Here is a 21,089-nt window from a genome sequence, read left to right as displayed (position 1 = left end):
AGGAGAGTGATCACTTTAGATAAGCTATTACCAGCAGGAGAGTGGGGTGGGAGGAGGTATTGTTTCATGATCTCTGTGTATATAATGTCTTCTGCAGTTTCTACAGTATGCATCCGATGAAGTGAGCTGTAGCTCACAAAAGCTTATGCTCATATAAATTGGTTAGTCTCTAAGGTGCCACAAGTACTCCTTTTCTTTTTGCAAATACAGACTAACACGGCTGTTACTCTGAAACATGAACTACACTGTGTGTGAGTAAGATGAGCAGGACCTGGTCCCTAAGTAAAACCAATAAAGTCTTGCGTTGAACTGAATGAATTAAAAAACACAATGATAAAGATCACGTAAAGGAACCTGGGACATCTTTACAAGCAAAAGACCCACATCTGTGAAGTCAAATCAAATCCCTGGTGGTATTTAAAGCAAGTGGGATTTAAAAAAAAAAAAAAAGAGAATTCTCACCACTTGAAGGAAGCATCCTGAACAAAGGATATTACAGAATGGTCCATAAAAGTCTCCCGGGTGCTACGGTAACACCCTGTACCTGTGCTTCAGAGCAAGCAAAAGACTCAGCACAAACACGGATATGTTTATTGAAAAAAAGAGGGGTAGAGGACAGAGTCAGAAGAACTTATGCAGAGATCAATACACAAATAGCTCAGAGAGACTGATCTGAGATCATCATCTCCCTTTGTGGCACTCATAAGACACAGCCAACAAAAAATACATACTGTGTGGGCTCACACGCCCACCCACAAGCTGCTAACGCTGCAGTTTGCATTCTGCTAGATCTCTAGATCGTTATGCTCAGCTCCATTGCCCAGGCAAGTAGAGCTGCAGCGATACCATCTACCCCCTCCACACTCCAGCAGGTCACTCCAACCTGTTCCACTGGTCAGAAGGCACCACTTTTCACGTGCCTGTTACTCTTCCCAGCCAGGAAACATCTGGACACTATGAGCTGAAAGGGAATGGGGAGCAGGGGAGTGAAGTTAGCAGGATAATAGGAGTGGGTGATAAATGCTTCCATCCAAGCCGAAGCACGCATATTCAGTACAAATATAGCATCTCCTAAGGCATCTTTGGAGGTGTCGGAATGACTGGATGAATTAATTCAACTCATCCCATACACCCTTTCAAAAAAAAAAAAAAAAAATCCTAAAGTCTTTGACAAACCAGAATCGAGCCTTGCTTGCTTCAGATCTTAATTTAAAGCACTGTTATTAATTATTTGTATTAGCACTATATCGACAGACAACAACTGATAACAGGGCCCCACTGTGCTAGGCACTGTGCACATTAGCCACGCCCTGCTCCAAAGAATCGAAATAGACAAGACAGACAAAGGTAGGAAGGAAAGTGACTTGCCTATGGTCATGCAACAGGTCAGTGTCAAAGCCAGGAGAGCTGGGTTGTGTTCCTGACTCCCAGTCCTGTGCTCTACCTACTGGATCATGCTGCCTTTTGCTGCTGAGAAGACTTTGCAACCACTACTCCCACATCTGCAAGCACTTCTTACGTATACCTTGCACACCCCCTCAATACACATGACTGTCTGTCCTATATACTGCAATGCCATTGCTCTTTCTAGCCTGCATTAACTCAGTGGGGGAGTCAGTTCTTCTCTCCCATCTTTGATATCGCCTTGTTCACGGAGCACTGCAGGCCGCCCTGCGCCGTATTTCTTGTGCTCCACATGGACACTGTCTGGTTCATAGCTCTAGCTCTTTTTTGTGGGGGGGGTTTAAACCAAGGATCTGTTCAAACTGCCTGTGAGGAGAATACACATGTGGCAGAAAACACAACAGCAGCCATTTCACACACAAAAAGAGGAGAGCAGATTCTGAAGCGATGCCGAAGATCTGAAGAGAAGATCTGGATTGCTGCTGACTGCTTCTGTGCTTCCAAAACCCCAACACACACAATCTGTTCTGCAGTAACGGCCTCAAACATTCCAATCACATCACTGGTTTCAGAGTAACAGCCGTGTTAGTCTGTATCCACAAAAAGAAAAGGAGTACTTGTGGCACCTTAGAGACTAACCAATTTATTTGAGCATAAGCTTTCGTGAGCTACAGCTCACTTCATCGGATGCATACTGTGGAAAATGTAGAAGATCTTTTTATATAGACACAAAGCATGAAAAAATACCTCCTCCCACCCCACTCTCCTGCTGGTAATAGCTTATCTAAAGTGATCACTCTCCTTTTTTCATGCTTTGTGTGTATATAAAAAGATCTTCTACACTTTCCAAAGTATGCATCCGATGAAGTGAGCTGTAGCTCACGAAAACTTATGCTCAAATAAATTGGTTAGTCTCTAAGGTGCCACAAGTCCTCCTTTTCTTTTTGCAATCACATCACTGCAGCTGTTGCAGTCATTATTGGAGTGGATCTGGTTTTGTTTTATTTCAGAATGTTGTACATTATAATGACCATCCTTGCAGAACAAAACAAAACCATCAAGCCTCCATGGGAAGTGCTTTTAAAAAATAATGAAGGGAAAGCAATCAGTTTAGGAACACTGCTCCAAATCCAGCTCTGGAGTTCGCAGGGGTAAGTCTCATGACCTTCAGTGGGCGATGTGCCTGCTTATTCCAGAGCTTCAAAGTCTTGGTTTTAAACAAATACATAACTAGAAGAGATCAGCTGGCTAAAGGCACTGGCATAGGGAGTCCTTCATCTCAAGGTCACTGGTTCAAATCCAGTAGAAGTCTACACTGATTGAGAGTTGCTGACCAGCAGTGGGATGATCACACATAGGGAATGAATTGTTGGTCTCCGTTTGGTTCCTGCTTGTCTGCCCACAGTCTTCTTTTCTACCAGCTAACCCAATGAGCACCTTCCTCATGGGCATGGCCATAGGGATTTTCCCCCTGGAGTGAAATCTCTGCCCCAGAAGAGGTCCCTTCCAGGCCAAGCAGGACATATACTACTAGGGGCTCTCCCAAACAGCTTGCTACTGCTGCTGCTCATGCTGTGCGGGTCCTGTGGATAAATACAAGAGCTCAGTTTCCCCACTGTTGTCAAGTTTCATCTCTGAGCAGCAACAAAAAAAAAAAAATGAAGAATAGTGAGCTTATTTTGGTAAAGGATCACTCTCCACAAAGTGAAACAATGCTGAGGTACAGAGAAGTACTTCTGACCTTGCAATAGGGAGACCCAGAACTTGTTCCCAGAATATGGGAACAGCCAGCCCTAAACAGAGAGGAGAGGAGATAGTGACCTAGCGCTCAACTTGTTTTACAACCAGAGCAGCAGCAAACAGTAATCGTTAGAACTATAGCCAAAGGTAGTTTACAAAAAAAAAAGTCACACGATTGTGGTTAGATGGTTACTATTTAACTTTCAGATCCGAGCATTACTGGGCCTCACAGAATTCCAGAATTGGAACAGCGACAAAGTCTACCTGCCCTTATTAATGCCAGTTAATCATGGTGGCTGGTTTCAGGCAGACATGACCTCTAAGGATCAGAGGCTTCTCCAGGGCTGTGCTCTTGTTGGCTGGTGTAATAACTACCACAAACAGTAACAAATACTCTCACAGAGCACGCCTTCCTGCTTTGCTCCTTACACATAGTGGCATTATTATTACTGCTAACATCCAATCCCAAGATACTGTCTCAGCTCTCTAGATTCTTAGTAGCTTAGATTTGTCAGCCTTACGAAGAAAAAACTTCCTGGCAAACGTAAAGTACCTACCAACGCACTCCTGCTTATACAGACATACATCCCACAACGTCAACCATCAATTTATTTTTTAAGTGAATGCACCTTCTACTTCCCATATGCCAAAAGCCACCGATACATGCAATCCCGGCAGAACACCAAGCCCAGCACATGAACTCACAGTTGCATCCCCCCTTTTCCCATTCAGTTAGGACCACATTCTTTCTGGCACAAACACTGCCTGGCTCTGCTATAGCTTTTAAGTCACGACAAAGAAAACACATTTTGCAGATGATGATTAGCAAGGAGTTGAACTCTTCCAATAAAACTGACAGAAACAGGGTCAATCTAAGCCTCTTTAAGGAGGGAGCATCCACGTAGAGACACAAAACAGTAGCTCTCCCAGCTCCCTTTTGACCATCCTCCAACGCTTTGGTGACCACAAATCAAGGAGTATCACAGAACGTTCCCCAAATTGGGTTTCTCACATAATGCATTGGGCTGAAGTTAAGCCATCACAAGAGTCGTTCAGGAGAGCTTAAAATCCAATCTGTTTTATTACTCAGAATTTTGGTTTGTTGGCTCTTTTTCAGGAAGGGAATGTGAGGGAGGGAACAGTGTGGCCTCCTGGCAGCTGCTCCTTTAAGAAGAGGAGAAAAGAGCAGATGGCCCAGGTGGAGAGGGTAGTCAAAGGTCTCCTATGTACTCAGGACAGCAACAGGAGGAGGGTCAGCAGTTGCAGAGCCCTGCAAAGAGGTAGAGTTGGGCGGGGTGACAGTACTGATTGAAATTTTTTGAAGGGGGCAGCATTGTTTGGGGGTATAACTGATTTGTTGGAGGCACAGATATGGCTGGTCAGGTGGGAGCAAAGATTTGCCAATGGAAATTCAACATGCATGGCCAAGGGGCTTGGGAGCAGAGACGGTACTGCAGTGCAGGTGTCTTCCAGCTGAGCTACCAGGCTGAGTCTTCAGTTGAGTTAGGTGGAAATATTCCATCCCTGTCCTCAGAGACTTGTTCCGCTCTTCTTGACCTTTTGTCTTAACCTAAGGCCTAATCTTGCCAACGCTGAAGTGTGTGTGTAGTTTTGCTTACACAGAATCATAGAACTGGAAGGGACCTCGAGAGGTCTAGTCCAGTCCCCTGAACTCATGGCAGGACTAAGTATTATCTAGACCAGAGGTGGGCAAACTACAGCCCGGGGGCCACATCCAGCGCAGCCCCTGAGTTCCTGGCGAGGGAGGCTCGCCCCCCGGCCCCCCCCCCCCCACTGTTCCCCCTCCCCCGCAGCCTCAGCTCACTCCACCGCCGGCGCAGTGTTCTGGGCAGCGGGACTGTGAGCTCCTGAGGCAGCGTAGCTGCCGAGCCCGGCCTGACGCGGTGCTCTGTGCTGCACGGTGGCGGCGGCAGCGTGCCCCGGTTCCAGCCGGGCAGCATGTCTGTAGCGCCTCCAGGCAGTGTGGTAAGGGGGCACGGAGCGGGGGGATTGGATAGAGGGCAGGGGAGTGGCTAGGGGTCGGGCGGGAACAGGGGGTTGAATGGGGACAGGGGTCCGGGGGGGGGAGTCAGGAAGGAGGGGGGGTTGTATGGGGCAGCAGGGGGCAGTCAGGGAACAGGGAGAAGGGGTGGTTGGATGGGGCAGGGGTCCCGGGGGGGCAGTCAGGAATGAGAGGAGAGGTTGGATGGGGTGGCGGGGGGCAGGGGTCCGGGGGCAGTCAGCGGACAGGGAGCCAGGGGGTGTGGATGGGGCAGGAGTCCCGGGGGTGGGGGGCCAGATAGGAGGTGGGGGCCGGACCACGACCTCCTCCCCTAACCAGCTCTCCATACAATTTCCGAAACGCGATGCGGCCCTCAGGCCAGAAAGTTTGCCTGCCCCAATCTAGACCATCCCTGACAGGTGTTTGTCCAACATGCTCTTAAAAATCACCAGTGATGGACATTCCACAACCTCCTTAGGCAATTTATTCCAGTCCTTAAGCACCTTCACAGTTGGGAATTTTTTCCTAATGTCCAACCTAAACCTCCCTTGCTGCAATTTCAGCCCATTGCTTCTTGTCCTATCCCCAGAGGTTAACGGGAACAATTTTTCACCCTCCTCCTTGTAACAACCTTTTGCGTACTTGAAAACTGTTCTCATGTCCCCTCTAAGTCTCCTCTTCTTCAAACTAAACAAACCCAATTTTTCAATCTTCCCTCACAGGTCATGTTTTCTAGAGCTTTATCATTTTTGTTGCTCTTTGCTGGACTTCCTCCAATTTGTCCACATCCTTCCTGAAATGTGGCACCCAGAACTCGACACCATGCTCCAGTTGAGGCCTAATCAGCGTGGAGTAGAGCAGAAGAATTACTTTTCGTGTTTTGATTACAACAGTCCTGCTAATACATCCCAGAATGATGTTCCCCTTTTTTTTTTTTTGGGCAACGGTGTTACACTGTTGACTCATATTTAGCTTGTGGTCCGCTATGACCCCCAGATCCCTTTCCGCAGTAGTCCTTCCTAGGCAGTCATTTCCCATTTTGTGCGTTCGCAACTGACTGTTCCTTCCTAAGTGGAGTACTTTGCATTTGTCCTTATTGAATTTCATCCTTGTTACTTCAGACCATTTCGCCAGTTTGTCCAGATCATTTTGAATTATAATCCTATAATCACGGACGGGGTTTCCAAAGACAGTGGCAGCACTCAGACCAAGGAGTCAACAAGACTTCTACCATTTGCTTCAGTGGGAGCAGAATTAAACCAATGCTGAACACTTCGGAACACGTCCATCCCTTGTGTTCAAGTTTTTGTAGGATAAGGCCTTTGGATCGTAAGCTCTGAGACAGGGACTTTTGTGGGGGGACGTGTGAGCAATGTAACATGCAACTTTACTGCACTGTATAAATGCTTGATATGAATAAATAAAAAACATGCTTTAACACCCCGAATTCTGGTCTAGAAAAATCAAACATCTCACTTCAAATGCTATCTGCCAACCCACATACAATTCCTTCTGTGTCCCACACAGCACAGAGCTCCCATGGGAGGGCCACATACGGTGGCATCCAACTTTTACCAAGTGCTGCCAGTGTCCTCAAACCTGCACAAGACAAGGTCCCCTGTCCAAAGGGGATTTAGCCAAGAGATGTTCAAGCACATTCATTGGTATAAGCAGCTACAGACTTTACTACATTTCTTCTCTTCCACGAAAAGACCTTCATACAGACCCGAGCCCACACCATCTGCAGCAGGTCTATCGTGGAGACATAACTGTGTGCGTCTTGGATTCTGCAGAGCACACTCAACCACAGAACTTTGTTTGGAGGCAGAAAAGTACCTGTAAACATTGCACAAAAATAGGGGCTGCAGGCTGCTAGGACAACGCGATGGGCTTCCATCTCAACGGCTTCAGCAACAATCACCACATCACAGAGGAGTCGCTTGCTGGAAAACACCAGAGAAGACAACATGGTTTCAGAACATCTGGCCATGCAAAGGGCCCTCTGTAAATACCTTTGGAAAAATGAGCAGAGTTCCTATGTCACAAACAAGTGACCTGAATCATCCAGCAAGATCTGACAACTGCTGGAGTCTCAGTGGAAGGTTGAAACACAAGGAGACAACCAGTCCCTATCAACTTTTCTTTATGGAGCATATCCTGCTCCCACCCAAAGCGGCAGAGATCCCTGCCTGCAATAGAACTGGACGCATCCTGTTCTACAAAAGGAAGGATTTGGGAGGCTGGCCACAGGGTCCTGAACCCCGAAGTTCAGATTGTCTCCATCTCCAATCATAAAGCAGCCTGGGAAAGGGACAAAGGATCCTCCTAGCAGCTCTGTCACTACACCGATGTGCCACCCACTTTTCCCCCATAAAGCAGTAGGGGATGCTGCAGCTTTCATCTCTCCACAGCCTTGGGAAGGAGGTGGGATAAATGGGGAGAGGGTTCCTTTTTTTCCCCACATGACACAACAGGCCTGGTAGAGGAGAAGGTTTGATGCTACAGCACATGAACAAACAAAGCGTATTCCTCAGGGCTGAATGGCACACAAAGGGTTCCTCGCGTCATTCTCAAGAGCATCACCACAAAGTGCACTCATTCACTGGAGTCTGCTATTCATCTTGATGACCGAGTTTAACGCACGAGTCAGCATGGAGTCAGCCCCAGTTCTGCTACTCACTCACAGCTTGTCTTTGGGTAAGTTTTTCATGACTCTGTGCCCATTTTTATCTCCCTCTCAGATCTCTCCTTTGAGCATTTGTTAATTGATGTTTGTATATTGTAAGTGCTCAGTATTATAAAATACCTAGTCCCTACTTAAGCATCTAAATGCAGAATAAGGGTGCTCATTGACGGGGTCACATTAGGAAAAAAGATCAGGGTCTACAAATCCAGATGTCACTTTCTCTTCTATACAGCTTATTGCGCTTTTGCTTTAGAAAACCCCATGTAAAACAAAAAACACATTTAGCCTTCTAACAGACTAGGTACGTCCCTTGTATTTTGTGATACTTAATAAAATGACTCCCAAAACGCTGAAAATTACAGCTGGAAACATACAGGAAAGACAACACCTAGAAATAGATAAGAGACTGTGTGTTTCATATTTATACCAGCTCTGATGGGGTGGTGGTGGTAAAGGGAGCTTTTATGTGAGCAAAATACAGTGCAGGCTTTGGAGATCATTCACTTCAGTCTATCAAGAAGGAATCCAGTTTAGTCCCTCTCTGGGATCCTATCATCTAAAAAGTCTATTTCATGCAAATGAGTTTTCCATTTACATTTAGAAGATGAATGTGCCAAGCAACTAACTCGTAGTCAATAGGTTAGAGGTCTCACTACCTCCCAGAGAGTTTAAATCTAGACTTTCTGTAAGGGATTACTAGATAAACAGGAATTAAATCGCTGTTATTCAAGGTAACCATTTTCACAGGCTGTCTGACAGTACTACTGAGTGATGGTTCAAAGCAGTGCACCATACACACATCAGGATTTGCAGACTGCAGAATAGCAGCAGGAGTGAAGAGAAAGCAGTGCCAAGGAGCATGCAAAGATGCAGTCTGAAAAGCATGTGCTTAAGGGCAGATCTAACCTTCTACAGTCAGCTGAGTAACATACGGGATCGAGCAAAACACAGAAACCAAGAAAGCAGCACTGCTCGGGTCTCCAGTGCACTTCAGTTAAAGGAATACAATATTGGAGTTTCAACATAACCATGGCCGCCTGGTGCTCAGCTGCACAAGCACCTGCATTCAGGTCTCCTCATCCCTCTGCCAGCAGAGGACTAGAGGGAGACTGAAAAGGAAATGCACTCAGCTTCACAGAACTGTGAGATGGGAAGGATACTTAGCATTTCTCTGTGTTATGCCCCTCTGCTTGGGCCAGCCCAAGCATGGTGGCATCTGCTGCAGAGGAAGAGGATTCCAGTCCTTCTCTTTATAGGATAATGCATATTTTAGAAGGTCAACCTATTCAACCCGGGGGCGGAGGGAGGGGGAAAAGAGAGTGTTACATACACATTTTTCACATTAAATAAATAAAACAGAATAGTTTCCACAAACCAAAGATACCGTTTGGCAGGCCAAGGACTCAAATAAGTCACACAAATGAAAAAGTCAAACACTCGCTGAATTTCAACCTGCTTCAAGGGAAGATGGCAGACTCCAAGAAACAAGCCAAATGTCATCCACTGCCACTGAATGGCTGACACACCCACAGGTATCTTTTAAATGACTAATTTTTTTAAAAGGCCATTTAAAGTAACAATTCTCCTCTCCCCCACACATACACACACTTGATCGAAAATCTGCTGGAGTTCTTCTTTGAGCAGTGTGAAGTTTTAAAATTGGCTTGTGGGTGGTGTGGTTTTTTTTTTGTTTTTTTACACACTTTGCAGTACAAAGCTGAGATTGAGTGACCGTGAGTCAAAGAGAATGAGAATCCCACTTTAGCAATCCTTGCTCTGTAATTACGTGTAGGTGTCCTCATAGCTGTAATATTCTATTATTGGTCTTCAAGCCATTTGCTCTGTTGAGAATAGTGTGTTTGTGTGTGTGGATTTGCTGTAAGTAGTGGGAAACTTTAAACCAATTATTGTTTGTAAACAGCAGATATGGCTCTGAAAATGACACAGCTGGCTTCTTTTTGACAAAGAGGTAGACAGGTGTGTGGGTGGGAATAGCAGCGCTCTACAAGTCTACACTTTGGCTGCCTCTTCCTACTGCTTTGCTAACACCCTGTTGCGTGACCTCCTTTTGTGCTGAAGCGAATACAGAATATTATTTTTTAAAGTGCCCCAAATGACTTTCTGTTCTGATCAGCATGTGTCTGATAAACCAAAGATGATGCATGTTACGTGGAAAAAGTACCTCCGTAATTCATTCATGACCTTGAATGCCTTTCCCATGTGAGAAGGATTGACTGTTATCGTGCGCTGGTCCTTCTCCTTATCTTCAGCTTCATCAGGTGACTGGGAACTCTGTTTGATGCTGAAAATGAGGATAAGAGGGAAGGGAAAGTTTATGCTTTTTCAGTGTTGTTGAATCCAGCATAATTGAATTTAAAGATAGCAATAATTTATGTTAATATAGCAAGCTCTGTTCTGAAGGATCCCCAATGCTTTACAGCTTACGGCCCAGCTCCTGCAAACACTTGCGCATGCAAGTAGTACGAACAGGACAACTCATGTGTAGAGTCACAGACACTCTCATCCTTGTCTCTAGGATCAGTGTCCGTATATGGAAAGTCTCGCTGAAATGCAGCTACCGCTGGTTGGTTAGATGGTCGCAGCCAGCCAGACAAGAGTGGGAAGGGGAAGAAATGTGAGCCAAGCACATGAGGACAAATTCAAGTCTCAGGATACATTTAAACTTCAAGCTGGGGGGTGTGATTCCCTGCTTCAGGAGACATGCCCACATTAGCTCTGATCAAGCTAGTGCACTAAAAATAGTGTGGTCACAGCAGTGCAAGTGGCAGGAAAGGCTAGCTGCCGCGAGTACATGCCTATAGTCTCTGACGAAAACGTATTTCGGGTGGCTAGCCCCTTCCACTGCTCACGCCCGTATAACTATGCTGTATTTTTAGCATGCTAGCTCAATTAGAGCAAGTGCAGGTATGTTGAGTTGGGAATCACATGCCCAGCTCAAAGTGTGGACATACCCTGAGGGTATGCTTTCACAGCCCAGTTAATCTGAGTGATCGCTCATGTGTTAAACCTAACACAACACATGTCCACAAAAATCTCTAACCCGAGTTAAGTGCTGCTTTAAGGTCGAGCTAGCTGGCCAATCGGAGGGTGGGGAGCGTGGCTTGACATGCAAGTGATGCTGGTGCTCGAGCTGGTAATTCAGTGGGGATGCAACAGCTAATCCAAATCATTGTGTAACTCTAGTGTTGCTTTGCAGCATGGTTGCTCTCATTGGAGCTGGCCTAGCTCACCTACAGTAACGAGACTTGCCACCTGCCCAGGTTTTCCCAGGATCATCCCTTTTTGAGGCAGCTGTCCCAGGAAATCTGCGAGTCTTCTCAGGACATTAAAACTCCCAGGTTGTGCAGTGTTGTTTTTTTTTTAACCACAGCTGTGTAATAATACGTCACTCTGAGCCTGCTCAGAGACTGGGGCCGCATCTGCACCACAGACAGATGGCACAGCGCACCAATGAGGGCAGGCTCCAGGGACAGACTCATGTGGCTGAGGGGGAGGTGATGGCCACAGCAGGACGGCTGCAGTGTCGGACTGCCCCTGGGCCGGCCTGCCTCTGCTGACCAGCAGCTGGAGCTTGGGAGCCCAGCCTGTGGGGAAGTGAGGGGCTTGTCTTGGGGACCCACGTGTCCCGCCCCCAGTGCTGGGTGGCAGGGGCAGACCCTGCAGGCTGTCCTGTGCCCTGGCATAATGGTGGGACAGTTGGATCTCCAGCATTAAGTAATAGGTATGTCCTGGGTTTTGTATCTCATAGGTGGCAGCCCTATCAATAACAAAAGTGTACTAACTCCAGCTAACTACTACAGTGAAGACAAGCCCTGACAGGCTCTGATTCAGCAAAGCACTTGACCTTAAAGTTAAGCAGGTGCTTAATTGCCTTGCTGCATAGGTATAGACTTAAGCACAAGGGGGCCAGTGTCCACACAAAGAGCAGGACTGTGGTTTTTCATCTCATCTGAAAGAAACATGCTCACAGTAGATTGCATGGAACGCACTCTACAGCGATAAGTCAGAAAATTGGAATTGAAATTATTTGTACGACGTCCACTGTATTAGTTTAGAGGTCACGCCTCATTCGGTGTTAAGTTTAGAAAACAGGGTGTAGTGCAGGTGAGGCGTACAGGAGGGATTATTAAACTAGAACCTCCTTTCAGGACGGCAAGCTATACAAACAGAAGCAGTTTTGCCCAATGTGATCTGTCTAACAAGGATCACCATAATCTGGAAGTTTAAGGCACATCAGTGTCCTCATTACCTTGTGCAGAGAATTGTCTCTCTGTGCAAGACTGCCATTAGGTCAACACCAGCCTCTATTATTCATACGTGGAAAATTACTCTGAGCTCAATGTTTCAATTTTATTGAAAACAAATAGAATGAGAGACTGCTACTCTATTTAAATCCATAATGCTTTCTCCAGGCTTTTCAGCAGCCAAACCTTCCCCTCCAGCACATGAAACCCAATCATGAAGAACCCAAAAATGCAAGTGATTTAACTGATTTTCATTTCCAAAGCTGGGATAAATGTAGGAAGAAAATGAACCCAACTGGGGGTCCATAGCAAAACTCCCATTGACATTACCACAGCCTGGATTTAACCCAGAACAGTACAAGCGGATTTTTAACATTGACACTTAATATTTTAAGGTGATTTTAGTAATATTGTTAAATGCTTACAACACTTCTGTAATGTGCACAGTGTCTATTACGATAGTGACACAGTCCATTAAAGACAATTGCCTGATTTTTTTTAAAAAAGCCTATTCTTACAAGTAATCTCCAATCTTATTATTACTGAATGATTATAGGAAAAAATATTTTTCTATGTTTCTAGTTTGCTTACTTTATGCATTTGACAGCACTTTGCATAAAATCAATTCCATTGTTTCCCCTGTGTAAATCAGTGCCAGCTAATTCCACCTTATGTCTGTCTGGGATTTACACACAGCCACATTAAAGGAAGTGTCTATATTTAAAAAAACAAAAAAAACCCACAAAACTGGGATTGGGCATTCTAGAGCAGCCAAAGTACTTGAAACTTCTCTGAAGCATCGAATTGTCAGAAGAAAGCTTTGGTTGTCAATCTTGTACCTGTATTATCCGCAAAAGTCGTCTGAATGACAGGTTAGAGATGGGAAATATGTTTCCCCTCCTCCCCCAGTTTGTTTACCTTGTCCATTTGACAGCACAAGGCTAGATATAGGTCACTGACTATACACCTTACCCCAGGCCCTGAAAAAGGGCATTTACCAGCAACAGAGCTGAGAGTGAAACTGAAAACAAAACAGGCTGCAAGCACATGTATAGATGCACACAGGGAACACAGCAGGACTCGGAGCAGTAGGGTGGCTTAGTGGCATTGCTTGTGGGTGTGCACAAAAACCCTTCTTATAGTATTGCCAAGTCCAAGCATTAAAAATTCCTGAGACTGGTTTAAAAGTCATGAGATTTCAAAACTACTACATTCAGGTTCTTTTTATTTGCCTTCTGGTACTGGAGCCTTTAAGTTGCACATTTTCAAGCTTTTCTCCATCCCCCATGAGAGCTAGCAGCTGGAGGGAAGGAGGGGGCGAGGTTACTAAACATGAAAGCTGATATTCTCATATAATTAACTAACTCCAGGAGTTGGGGCTATAAGAAAGCCATCCAATATCCTGAGGCTCACCATAAAATTGTGAGAGTTAGCTGAAAAACCTTAGTGTTGCCAACACGTTTAATAATTTTTGAGATCAAGACATCCCATTTAAAGGGTTCTCTCTCTCTCTCTCTCTCTCAAAGATGAATTTTTTTTAACGAGTCAGTTTTTAAGAAGATTCAAATTGACAAGAACCTTTAACACATCTGTGAAAATGACAAGATTTCCAGTTGATCTTGTTCTTTAACATAGTGAGAAGGCTTAGCTATGGAATGAAGATTTCTGATGAACATTTAAGGATGATGTGTGAACTAAAGTGCACGTGGCTATGTACAACAACTCAAAAAGTACGCAAGACCGGCAGCGGAGGATACCCCTGGTTTAGGCAAATCTCCAAGAGGCGTAAAGCCAATGTAGCCAACTCTATGCCACCTGCATCCTAGCTACCCTTAGCCAGCAGAGCAGTCCCTCGAAGTTTTTAGCCTGCTCTAAATTCCAGTAGGGAAACAATGTAGTACCATCTCAGGGGAAGGAGAGATTGACCACAACCCCTCTTCAATTTGAGGGGTTGCTGCCTGCTATTCTACATATTCTTCCAGCCTCTCTGCAGCTCTATCCCTCATCCAGCCTCCAATTTTTGAAGACTCGTCTTCCGTGAGCAGCCTCAGTTCCTACCTCCAGTGCCACTCAGAACTTTTCCAAGCAGAAGCAGCCCTGACCTCAGAGTTTCCCCAAACAGCAGCAGTGAAATTAATTAGAGTTCTATTTAAGGTGCTGCTCTGGCCCAAGCAGCGACAGGTACACTAGCGAGGTCTATTTGCAGGCTCAGGTGAGATCATGGTTCACACATCATATTTCAACTACAAAAAAAAACCAACGTTGATTTCTGCAGAAATCAGCCTCAGCCCCTTCCTCTCCTCTCCATTCATTAGGTAAAATTCCCCAATTATCAATGGGATTTTCAAGCCACTCTATTAAATGTGGTCCATTATAACAGTTTTCAGCTGATCCATCCTTAGAGGGGGGGAAGGGCATGTTTCCACATGCACATTCCACAGACTAGTCAAGAGGTTCAGCCCATTGAACCACTCAGCTTCCCGAGGTTCATGCAGACACTAGGGGATATGGCCCGGGTTTCTACGCAGGAGCAGCTGTGGTACTGCTTCCTGCTCCTCCACGCAGCAACTGCAACAGAGCAGCTCCAGCGGGGACCAAAACGCCACCGTGTCCCTGTTAGATGCTGCTGCTGGCAAAACAACCCCACCCCCAGAAGGGGATTTTATGACGCAGAGGTAAAGAGCAGTCAGTCAATAAGGACTAGACCAGGAATCCCCATACATCTCCTGGAGAGGGAAGAAAGAACGATGCCACAGAAAGAAGTTGGGAACCTGCACTGCCTCTGATCTGCCATCTCTCTAACCACAGAGGGATTTCCATGGCATCAGGGAAGGCACCATGCAAGCTTCTTCTTCAGCCAAAACTGATGAATAGTGTTTCTGGTTGAGGGGAGATATGATTGATCTCTATAAATATATCAGAGGGATAAATACTGGAGAGGGAGAGGAATTATTTAAGCTCAGTACCAACGTGGACACAAGAACAAATGGATATAAACTGGCCACTAGGAAATTTAGACTAGAAATTAGACGAAGGTTTTTAACCATCAGAGGAGTGAAGTTTTGGAACAGCCTTCCAAGGGAAGCAGTGGGGGCAAAAGATCTATCTGGCTTTAAGATTAAACTCTATAAGTTTATGGAGGAGATGGTATGATGGGATAACATGGTTTTGGTAATTAAATATTCATGGTAAATACGCCCAATGGCCTGTGATGGGCTATTAGATGTGGTGAGATCCGAGTTACCCAGGAAAGAATTTTCTGTAGTATCTGGCTGATGAATCTTGCCCATATGCTCAGGGTTTAGCTGATCGCCATATTTGGGGTCGGGAAGGAATTTTCCTCCAGGGCAGATTGGAAGAGGCCCTGGAGGTTTTTCACCTTCCTCTGTAGCATGGGGCACGGGTCACTTGCTGGAGGATTCTCTGCTCCTTGAAGTCTTTAAACTACGATTTGAGGACTTCAATAGCACAGATATAGGTGTGAGGTTTTTTTTGTAGGAGTGGTGGGTGAAATTCTGTGGCCTGCGTTGTGCAGGAGGTCAGACTAGATGATCATAATGATCCCTTCTGACCTAAATATCTATGAATCTATGCTACTGCTGCAAAGGATTCCATGAAGAGCTGCCCTCTTTCAAAATGGCTGCCATGCTCTATCGTTCTCAATAGACTGAAGCTAAAAGTGCCTACTTTCAAACAGGAGTGGAGCCGAGCTGCCCTCAGGGAAGACGGTGGCCAGCAGAACTACAGACACTTCTGTACTAACCATAATTTTATGGTTGTGGCACAATGTTACTACAGAGGGCAGAGTTAAGGTTGTTTGGGACCTTAATTGTGCATTTCCATTCCTTGACATGTCAGCTTTCTTAAAATTTAACCTGAACTCTGAATTTCCTGGATTTGTAGTGCCTATTAATGGGATAATTACAGCATCCTTGTAATGATTTTTACCCTTAAGTTGCTGACAGGCACTCGGCCTTTACTCCAGTCTAATGTAGTTTGATCTGGGAACTAAATAGATATTAAATTGCAGTCCCCTGACTTATAAAGCTAACAAAGAATCTGTTTATCAAGATAGAACTGCTATCCATATTGACAGAGCTGTCTTCCTTATTTTTAATTTGAGAAGAAAGGAAGTTTTTTTATTATGATAAATGGATATCATAGCCAAAAAATAAATGTTTTGATCTTTAATTTTAACTGAAGGAAACAAAGCAAGTATAAAACAAAAAGAGCAACAATATTTTACATCTAGAATGAGTGGCAAGAAATACCTGGAAGCAAATATATTTATTATTATACCTAATATTTTCACCCCAGAGACAAGCTAACACCCATTCTACTATCAGATGTCAATGTTACAGTACATATAGAAGAGACTGATAATAGCTAGCTATGAAAGAGAGAGAGAGAGCGAGCGAGCGCACGTGCACTAGCTAATCTTTATTTTTTTTAAGGCCACATGAAAATAAAATAATTTTAAAGACTATGGGCTAGGACTGTCAAAGGAGCTTAGAGAAATTAGCTTGCCAAATATCCCCAATACTCAATAGGAGTTTGCCACCTAACTCCCTTTGGCGTCTTTGAAAATGCCAGCTTTGATTGGGGGAGGCAGATTTTGCAGAGGATTTGAAAATAATGAAACAGAACTGGCTCATTCTGCTCCTCTCCCCCATTTAAAAAAAAAATCAATATAAGAACAGATTTTTTGTTTTTGAGGTAAGTAATATTTCCCCTATTTTGTTAAGGCATTTTTGGCATTGCCTATTACTACACAAAAATGGACACACAAAATTGGTAACATATGCAATTGGAGTATACTGCAGATATGCACACTAGAACCCCAAAAGAACATTATTTTGAGGAACGTGGACTTGATAAAAATCACAAAGATAAAGCGTTCCACAACATAGGATAACAATTTTTACCCTAATTAAGATAATTATTCAAATTCAACACCAATATCACAGTTGCTTTGCGATGCAAATATTAAACCTCTCGGAAAAAATACTATGAAGACATCACCATGTTTATGCAAAATCATTCAAAGCCATTATTTTAAATTACGATATTGGAAAATTTAAGTTTTCAATAATTATTCTGTATCATTCATATTATTATTTTGGTTGAACAATAAAATGTGTCTAATTTCATCAGAGGTAAAGAACACACATTTTGATCATACAGCTGTGTAGTTTTGCCAGACAAAGTGTAGCCATACCAGCATTGACAAAGAGAGAACTGTGATTTCAAAGTAAGCAATTTAGATTGCCACACATGACTGGCTTACACAAAATCACTCGCTCTGCAAACATTTAGGCACATGAGTAACTTTACACATGTAAGTAGCCCCACTGAAGAAGTTCACATGTGTAAAAGTTCCTCAGAAATACAAGTGTTGGCAGGTTTAGAACCTACGTATGGCATGACCTGATAATAAAGTACTTTTTTAAAAAAAATTTAACTGAGTGGGAAAGAAAGAAATTAAAATCCAAATAAGAAAGTTAAAGTAGGTCAAACTTGAGGTCTATACTATTTTTATGCAAGTTTATAAAATGTTCCCATCAAAATTCTAAGCACATGTACAAATATAAACACAAAGCCACCACAAAAAAACACACAGAAATAAAGTACTTGACAGAGTCCTTTTTAAAGAGCTATTCATTCCACTTTTCAGTGTGTAGGATGTAGCTTTTGTGGAGTTCAACAGGACGTGCACTTCTAGAATGTGAGAAGCTGACATCTCTCAACTGCCTCTTCAGAGGGGACATAAATCCAAGGTCCTCACAGCCTGGGTTCATTGAAGAGCCTTCCGTCCCTACCCTGAGAGCAATGGTGTGTAAGCCACAGTTTGGATAATTATATTCAAACCAACAAAATCCCCCAGAAGTTTCAGTGGGATTCTTCAGTTTCAAAGACTGAGGGGATATGGAGATTGTTCTTAGGGAATGAAAAAGCATCTCAGTCTAAAACAAAACTGAGCCAAACTGGTTATTATAGGGACATTTATGTTTGTACAGTGCCCAGAATGATCAGAGCCAAGTCCGTATTTGGGCTTTTGGGCACTACCAGAATAGAATTGATTAACAAGGATGATAATGAATTGCCACTCTCCACTGGGATAAGCACATGGCCTCAGCTTCCTCTCCTGTCAACTCTCAGACAACAGATTCACTTTAAAAGCTGCAAGAATTGGACACAAGTTACATGGGCAAGTATCTAAAATACCTCTGAGATTTAAATATACTAATGATTAACCTCCACAGGTGGCCATTTAAACAAACACTAGATCTATTCTAGAATATATTTAACTGCAAGAGAGATCATAGGCTGAGAGTTTTGTTTTGAACATTAAATATACAAACAACTATTGAGACTCTCTATTCACCTAAGGATAGAATCCTGCCCCTTGCTACTTGGACAAAATTCCCTTTGGCTGCAATGAGAATGTTGCTCAAAGACTGCAGCCAGGTTTCATTTTAGGTACAGTATGTTGGAGAAGCAAAGTTTTCCTCACATCCCAAAAGGCAGTAGTTCCATCAATATTATTCTGTGAAAACTTTCCCCATACACAAAGGTCACCAGCACAACTTGGAAAGGGAGTACTCCGCTGATTTTTAGCTTCTAGAAGTTTAAGTTTCTGGCTTCAAAAAGTCACAGGGGCATTCAAAGAAGAACGCCTACATGGTAAATATTTTATATACCCCTCTTCTCCTGGGCATTCCCATGCAACAATCACAAGATGCCACCTCTCATTATTTGCACTATGTTCAGTGGCTATTAAGAGCTTAGCTTTTTCTTAGAAAACTACAGCAACCAAGGTACGACAGACAAAAACAAGACTACACAGGAAACAGTTAATGGCCCATCTACCCTATGAGCAGCTATAAAGATCCATCCTGCTGTCTCCCTCTGCCTGTCATAAAACACAGGTCGCTTGTTTTGGCTTACAAAGGATGTGTAAATATACTCACAGTACGATTTGCAAAATTCATAAACTTTTGTTTGTTAACTACAAAAAGCACTAAATGGGTGCCACTGGGTACAAGTCAAGATTTACAGAACTAAAATCAACTAGCTGAAATTAAAGAGTGAGGTGAACACTAAATCAGAGTTTAAAATTTTACTGGTAGGCTGCACTACATCAACCCACATTAAATTTCCAGCTCAACTCCGCATGTTCTTTAAATGCCTGCGTCAATCAGACAAAATGCATTCCAACATCTCATTAAAAAAAAAATCTTTTTTATGGCAAGTTTTGCATGGAAATAAATTCCCTTCAACTTCTGAGCACAGTTTTGAATCAGGTGAAGTAACCTTCACCTATGACATTGCAATGTCTAGTAATCAGAAGATAAAAAACAACATATTTTGTGCAGGGGATTAGGGAAAAAAGGCCTTGCAGGAACAGGAGCCTCACATGCTTCAGAAGTAAGGTGAATTCTCATAGGAACATTAAGAATCAGCCCTTTACTTAATCACCACTTCTTGCATGCCAATGAGTGCCACTGGCGAAGTGATCTGGTTCTTACAAGTCACACATCTCACATTCTTGCTGATAAGCTTATGCAACTGTAAGTAAGCTTAATTTCAAATTAAATTAAAAAGCAGTTCCCATGAGAATGTTTCCCCTTAGACTGCCCTTTATTATTTATTTATTTTTTAAAAAAAAAAGCAGAGATCCTTGTATTGCACAGCTCCAAGGCCCCCCAGTTCAGGCGCTGACAACAGGGGGGATTTTAAATCTCGAAAGCACATACACGCTCCACTCAGAGACAGTTCACCGGGGGCAATTTCTACGAGGAAGCGCTGGGGGAAAAGGAAACACAAAGTGCCCAGCGGTGATGTGAGCGATGACTGTCTCAGAGCAACACAATGCAAAACCTTCCTCACAAGGGAGAGCTTTGAAACTTCATCCCCCACCCCCACCCCCACCCCACGAAGCAGGGCTGTGACACTGACAGATAAGCGCCGGGCTGCAGGGCATTGCGTGCCCCGCCAGCCCCAACGCAAACACAAAGGCGTCTGCCCTGCACACACACACACACACACACACTCCGCACATACCTTTCATCCTCCATCGTGCGCAGCCGGACTGGAGCCTGAACTCCGCATGCACTCCAGTCCCCTCGCAAGCCCGCGGCCGCTTGCACCCAGCGGGCTGGAGGGAGTAATCACTGCCTGCGCTTCGGCCCGGCTGCAATCGGATCTGCCCCCGCCGCCGCCGCCCCCTTCCGAGCCGCTTCCTCTCGCTTGCTCCTGCAGCAGCCCCGGCGCTCCTTACCCAGCGCTCCCTGCAGCAGCCGCTACTCCTGCTGCAGCCGCCTCCTCCCCCCTTCCCTCCGAGCTCGCTACTCGGTCTCCTGGCAACAGCAACTGCGGGAGCGGTGTTGAGTTTACACCTCTCCGAGCTGCCGCCGCTGCACAAGGCATCCTCCAGTCTCCTTTGCGCCGGCCAGGGACTTTGGTCAAAGGGGAACACAGGGAAAGTTTCCGGCTTGCCACATTCCCATACCCTCCAGCTGCAGGGAACCTATTTCTCAAACACACTCCTCCATGACTACACTGCAGCAAGGTACTAGTTATTACCCTCACCCCTAAGACCTTTGCCTGGCTTGTCCTGCCATAGGCATTGCCCAGCAAAACACGGATAATGGTCCCCCCACACACACACACTTCCCGCTCAAATCTGCTGCTGTCCCTTTTAAAGGCTGTAACTCACACAGTAGAAATAATCGCAAATGTGAAAGATAACCAATCAACAGATCGTGGACCAGATCTCATTCTAATGGCTATTAAACTATTCAAATGAATTGCTTTTGAGCAAACCCATGTAGGACATCCCAGAGCAACATTTGTGTGCTTGAGGGGAGACTATTCATAGATTCCTAGGCCAGAAGGGATCATTGTGATTATCTAGTCTGATCTCCTGTACTGCACAGGCCACAGAACTACCCCAAAATAATTCCTAGAGCACATCTTTTAGAAAAACATC

The 21,089-nt window shown here is 44.5% G+C and overlaps 1 protein-coding gene across 4 annotated transcripts in view; it reads right to left on the bottom strand.

Moving 5' to 3' along the window:
- KLHL3 (kelch like family member 3) overlaps window positions 1-20,385 on the bottom strand; it is a 64,482-nt gene extending 44,097 nt beyond the window's left edge. Inside the window, exons 1-3 of one of the 4 annotated variants that reach the window (XM_048861906.2) lie at window positions 20,162-20,385; window positions 10,015-10,134; window positions 6,983-7,089 (exon numbers count right to left, since the gene is read on the bottom strand). In XM_048861906.2, coding sequence (XP_048717863.1) covers window positions 6,983-7,089; window positions 10,015-10,134; window positions 20,162-20,175 — 241 coding nt within the window. In that variant the 5' untranslated portion in view covers window positions 20,176-20,385. Of the gene's footprint in view, window positions 1-6,982; window positions 7,090-10,014; window positions 10,135-20,161 lie in introns of those variants that run through there. The other 3 variants (XM_048861905.2, XM_048861908.2, XM_075131272.1) reach the window with 3 other exon arrangements.
- Between the last annotated feature and the right edge of the window lie 704 nt (window positions 20,386-21,089).

Source organism: Caretta caretta, chromosome 8, assembly GCF_965140235.1.
Source record: "Caretta caretta isolate rCarCar2 chromosome 8, rCarCar1.hap1, whole genome shotgun sequence".
In the NCBI taxonomy this organism is placed as follows: domain Eukaryota; kingdom Metazoa; phylum Chordata; order Testudines; family Cheloniidae; genus Caretta; species Caretta caretta.
Note: the sequence above shows the minus strand (reverse complement) of the source record. Positions and strands in the feature narration are given on the sequence as shown.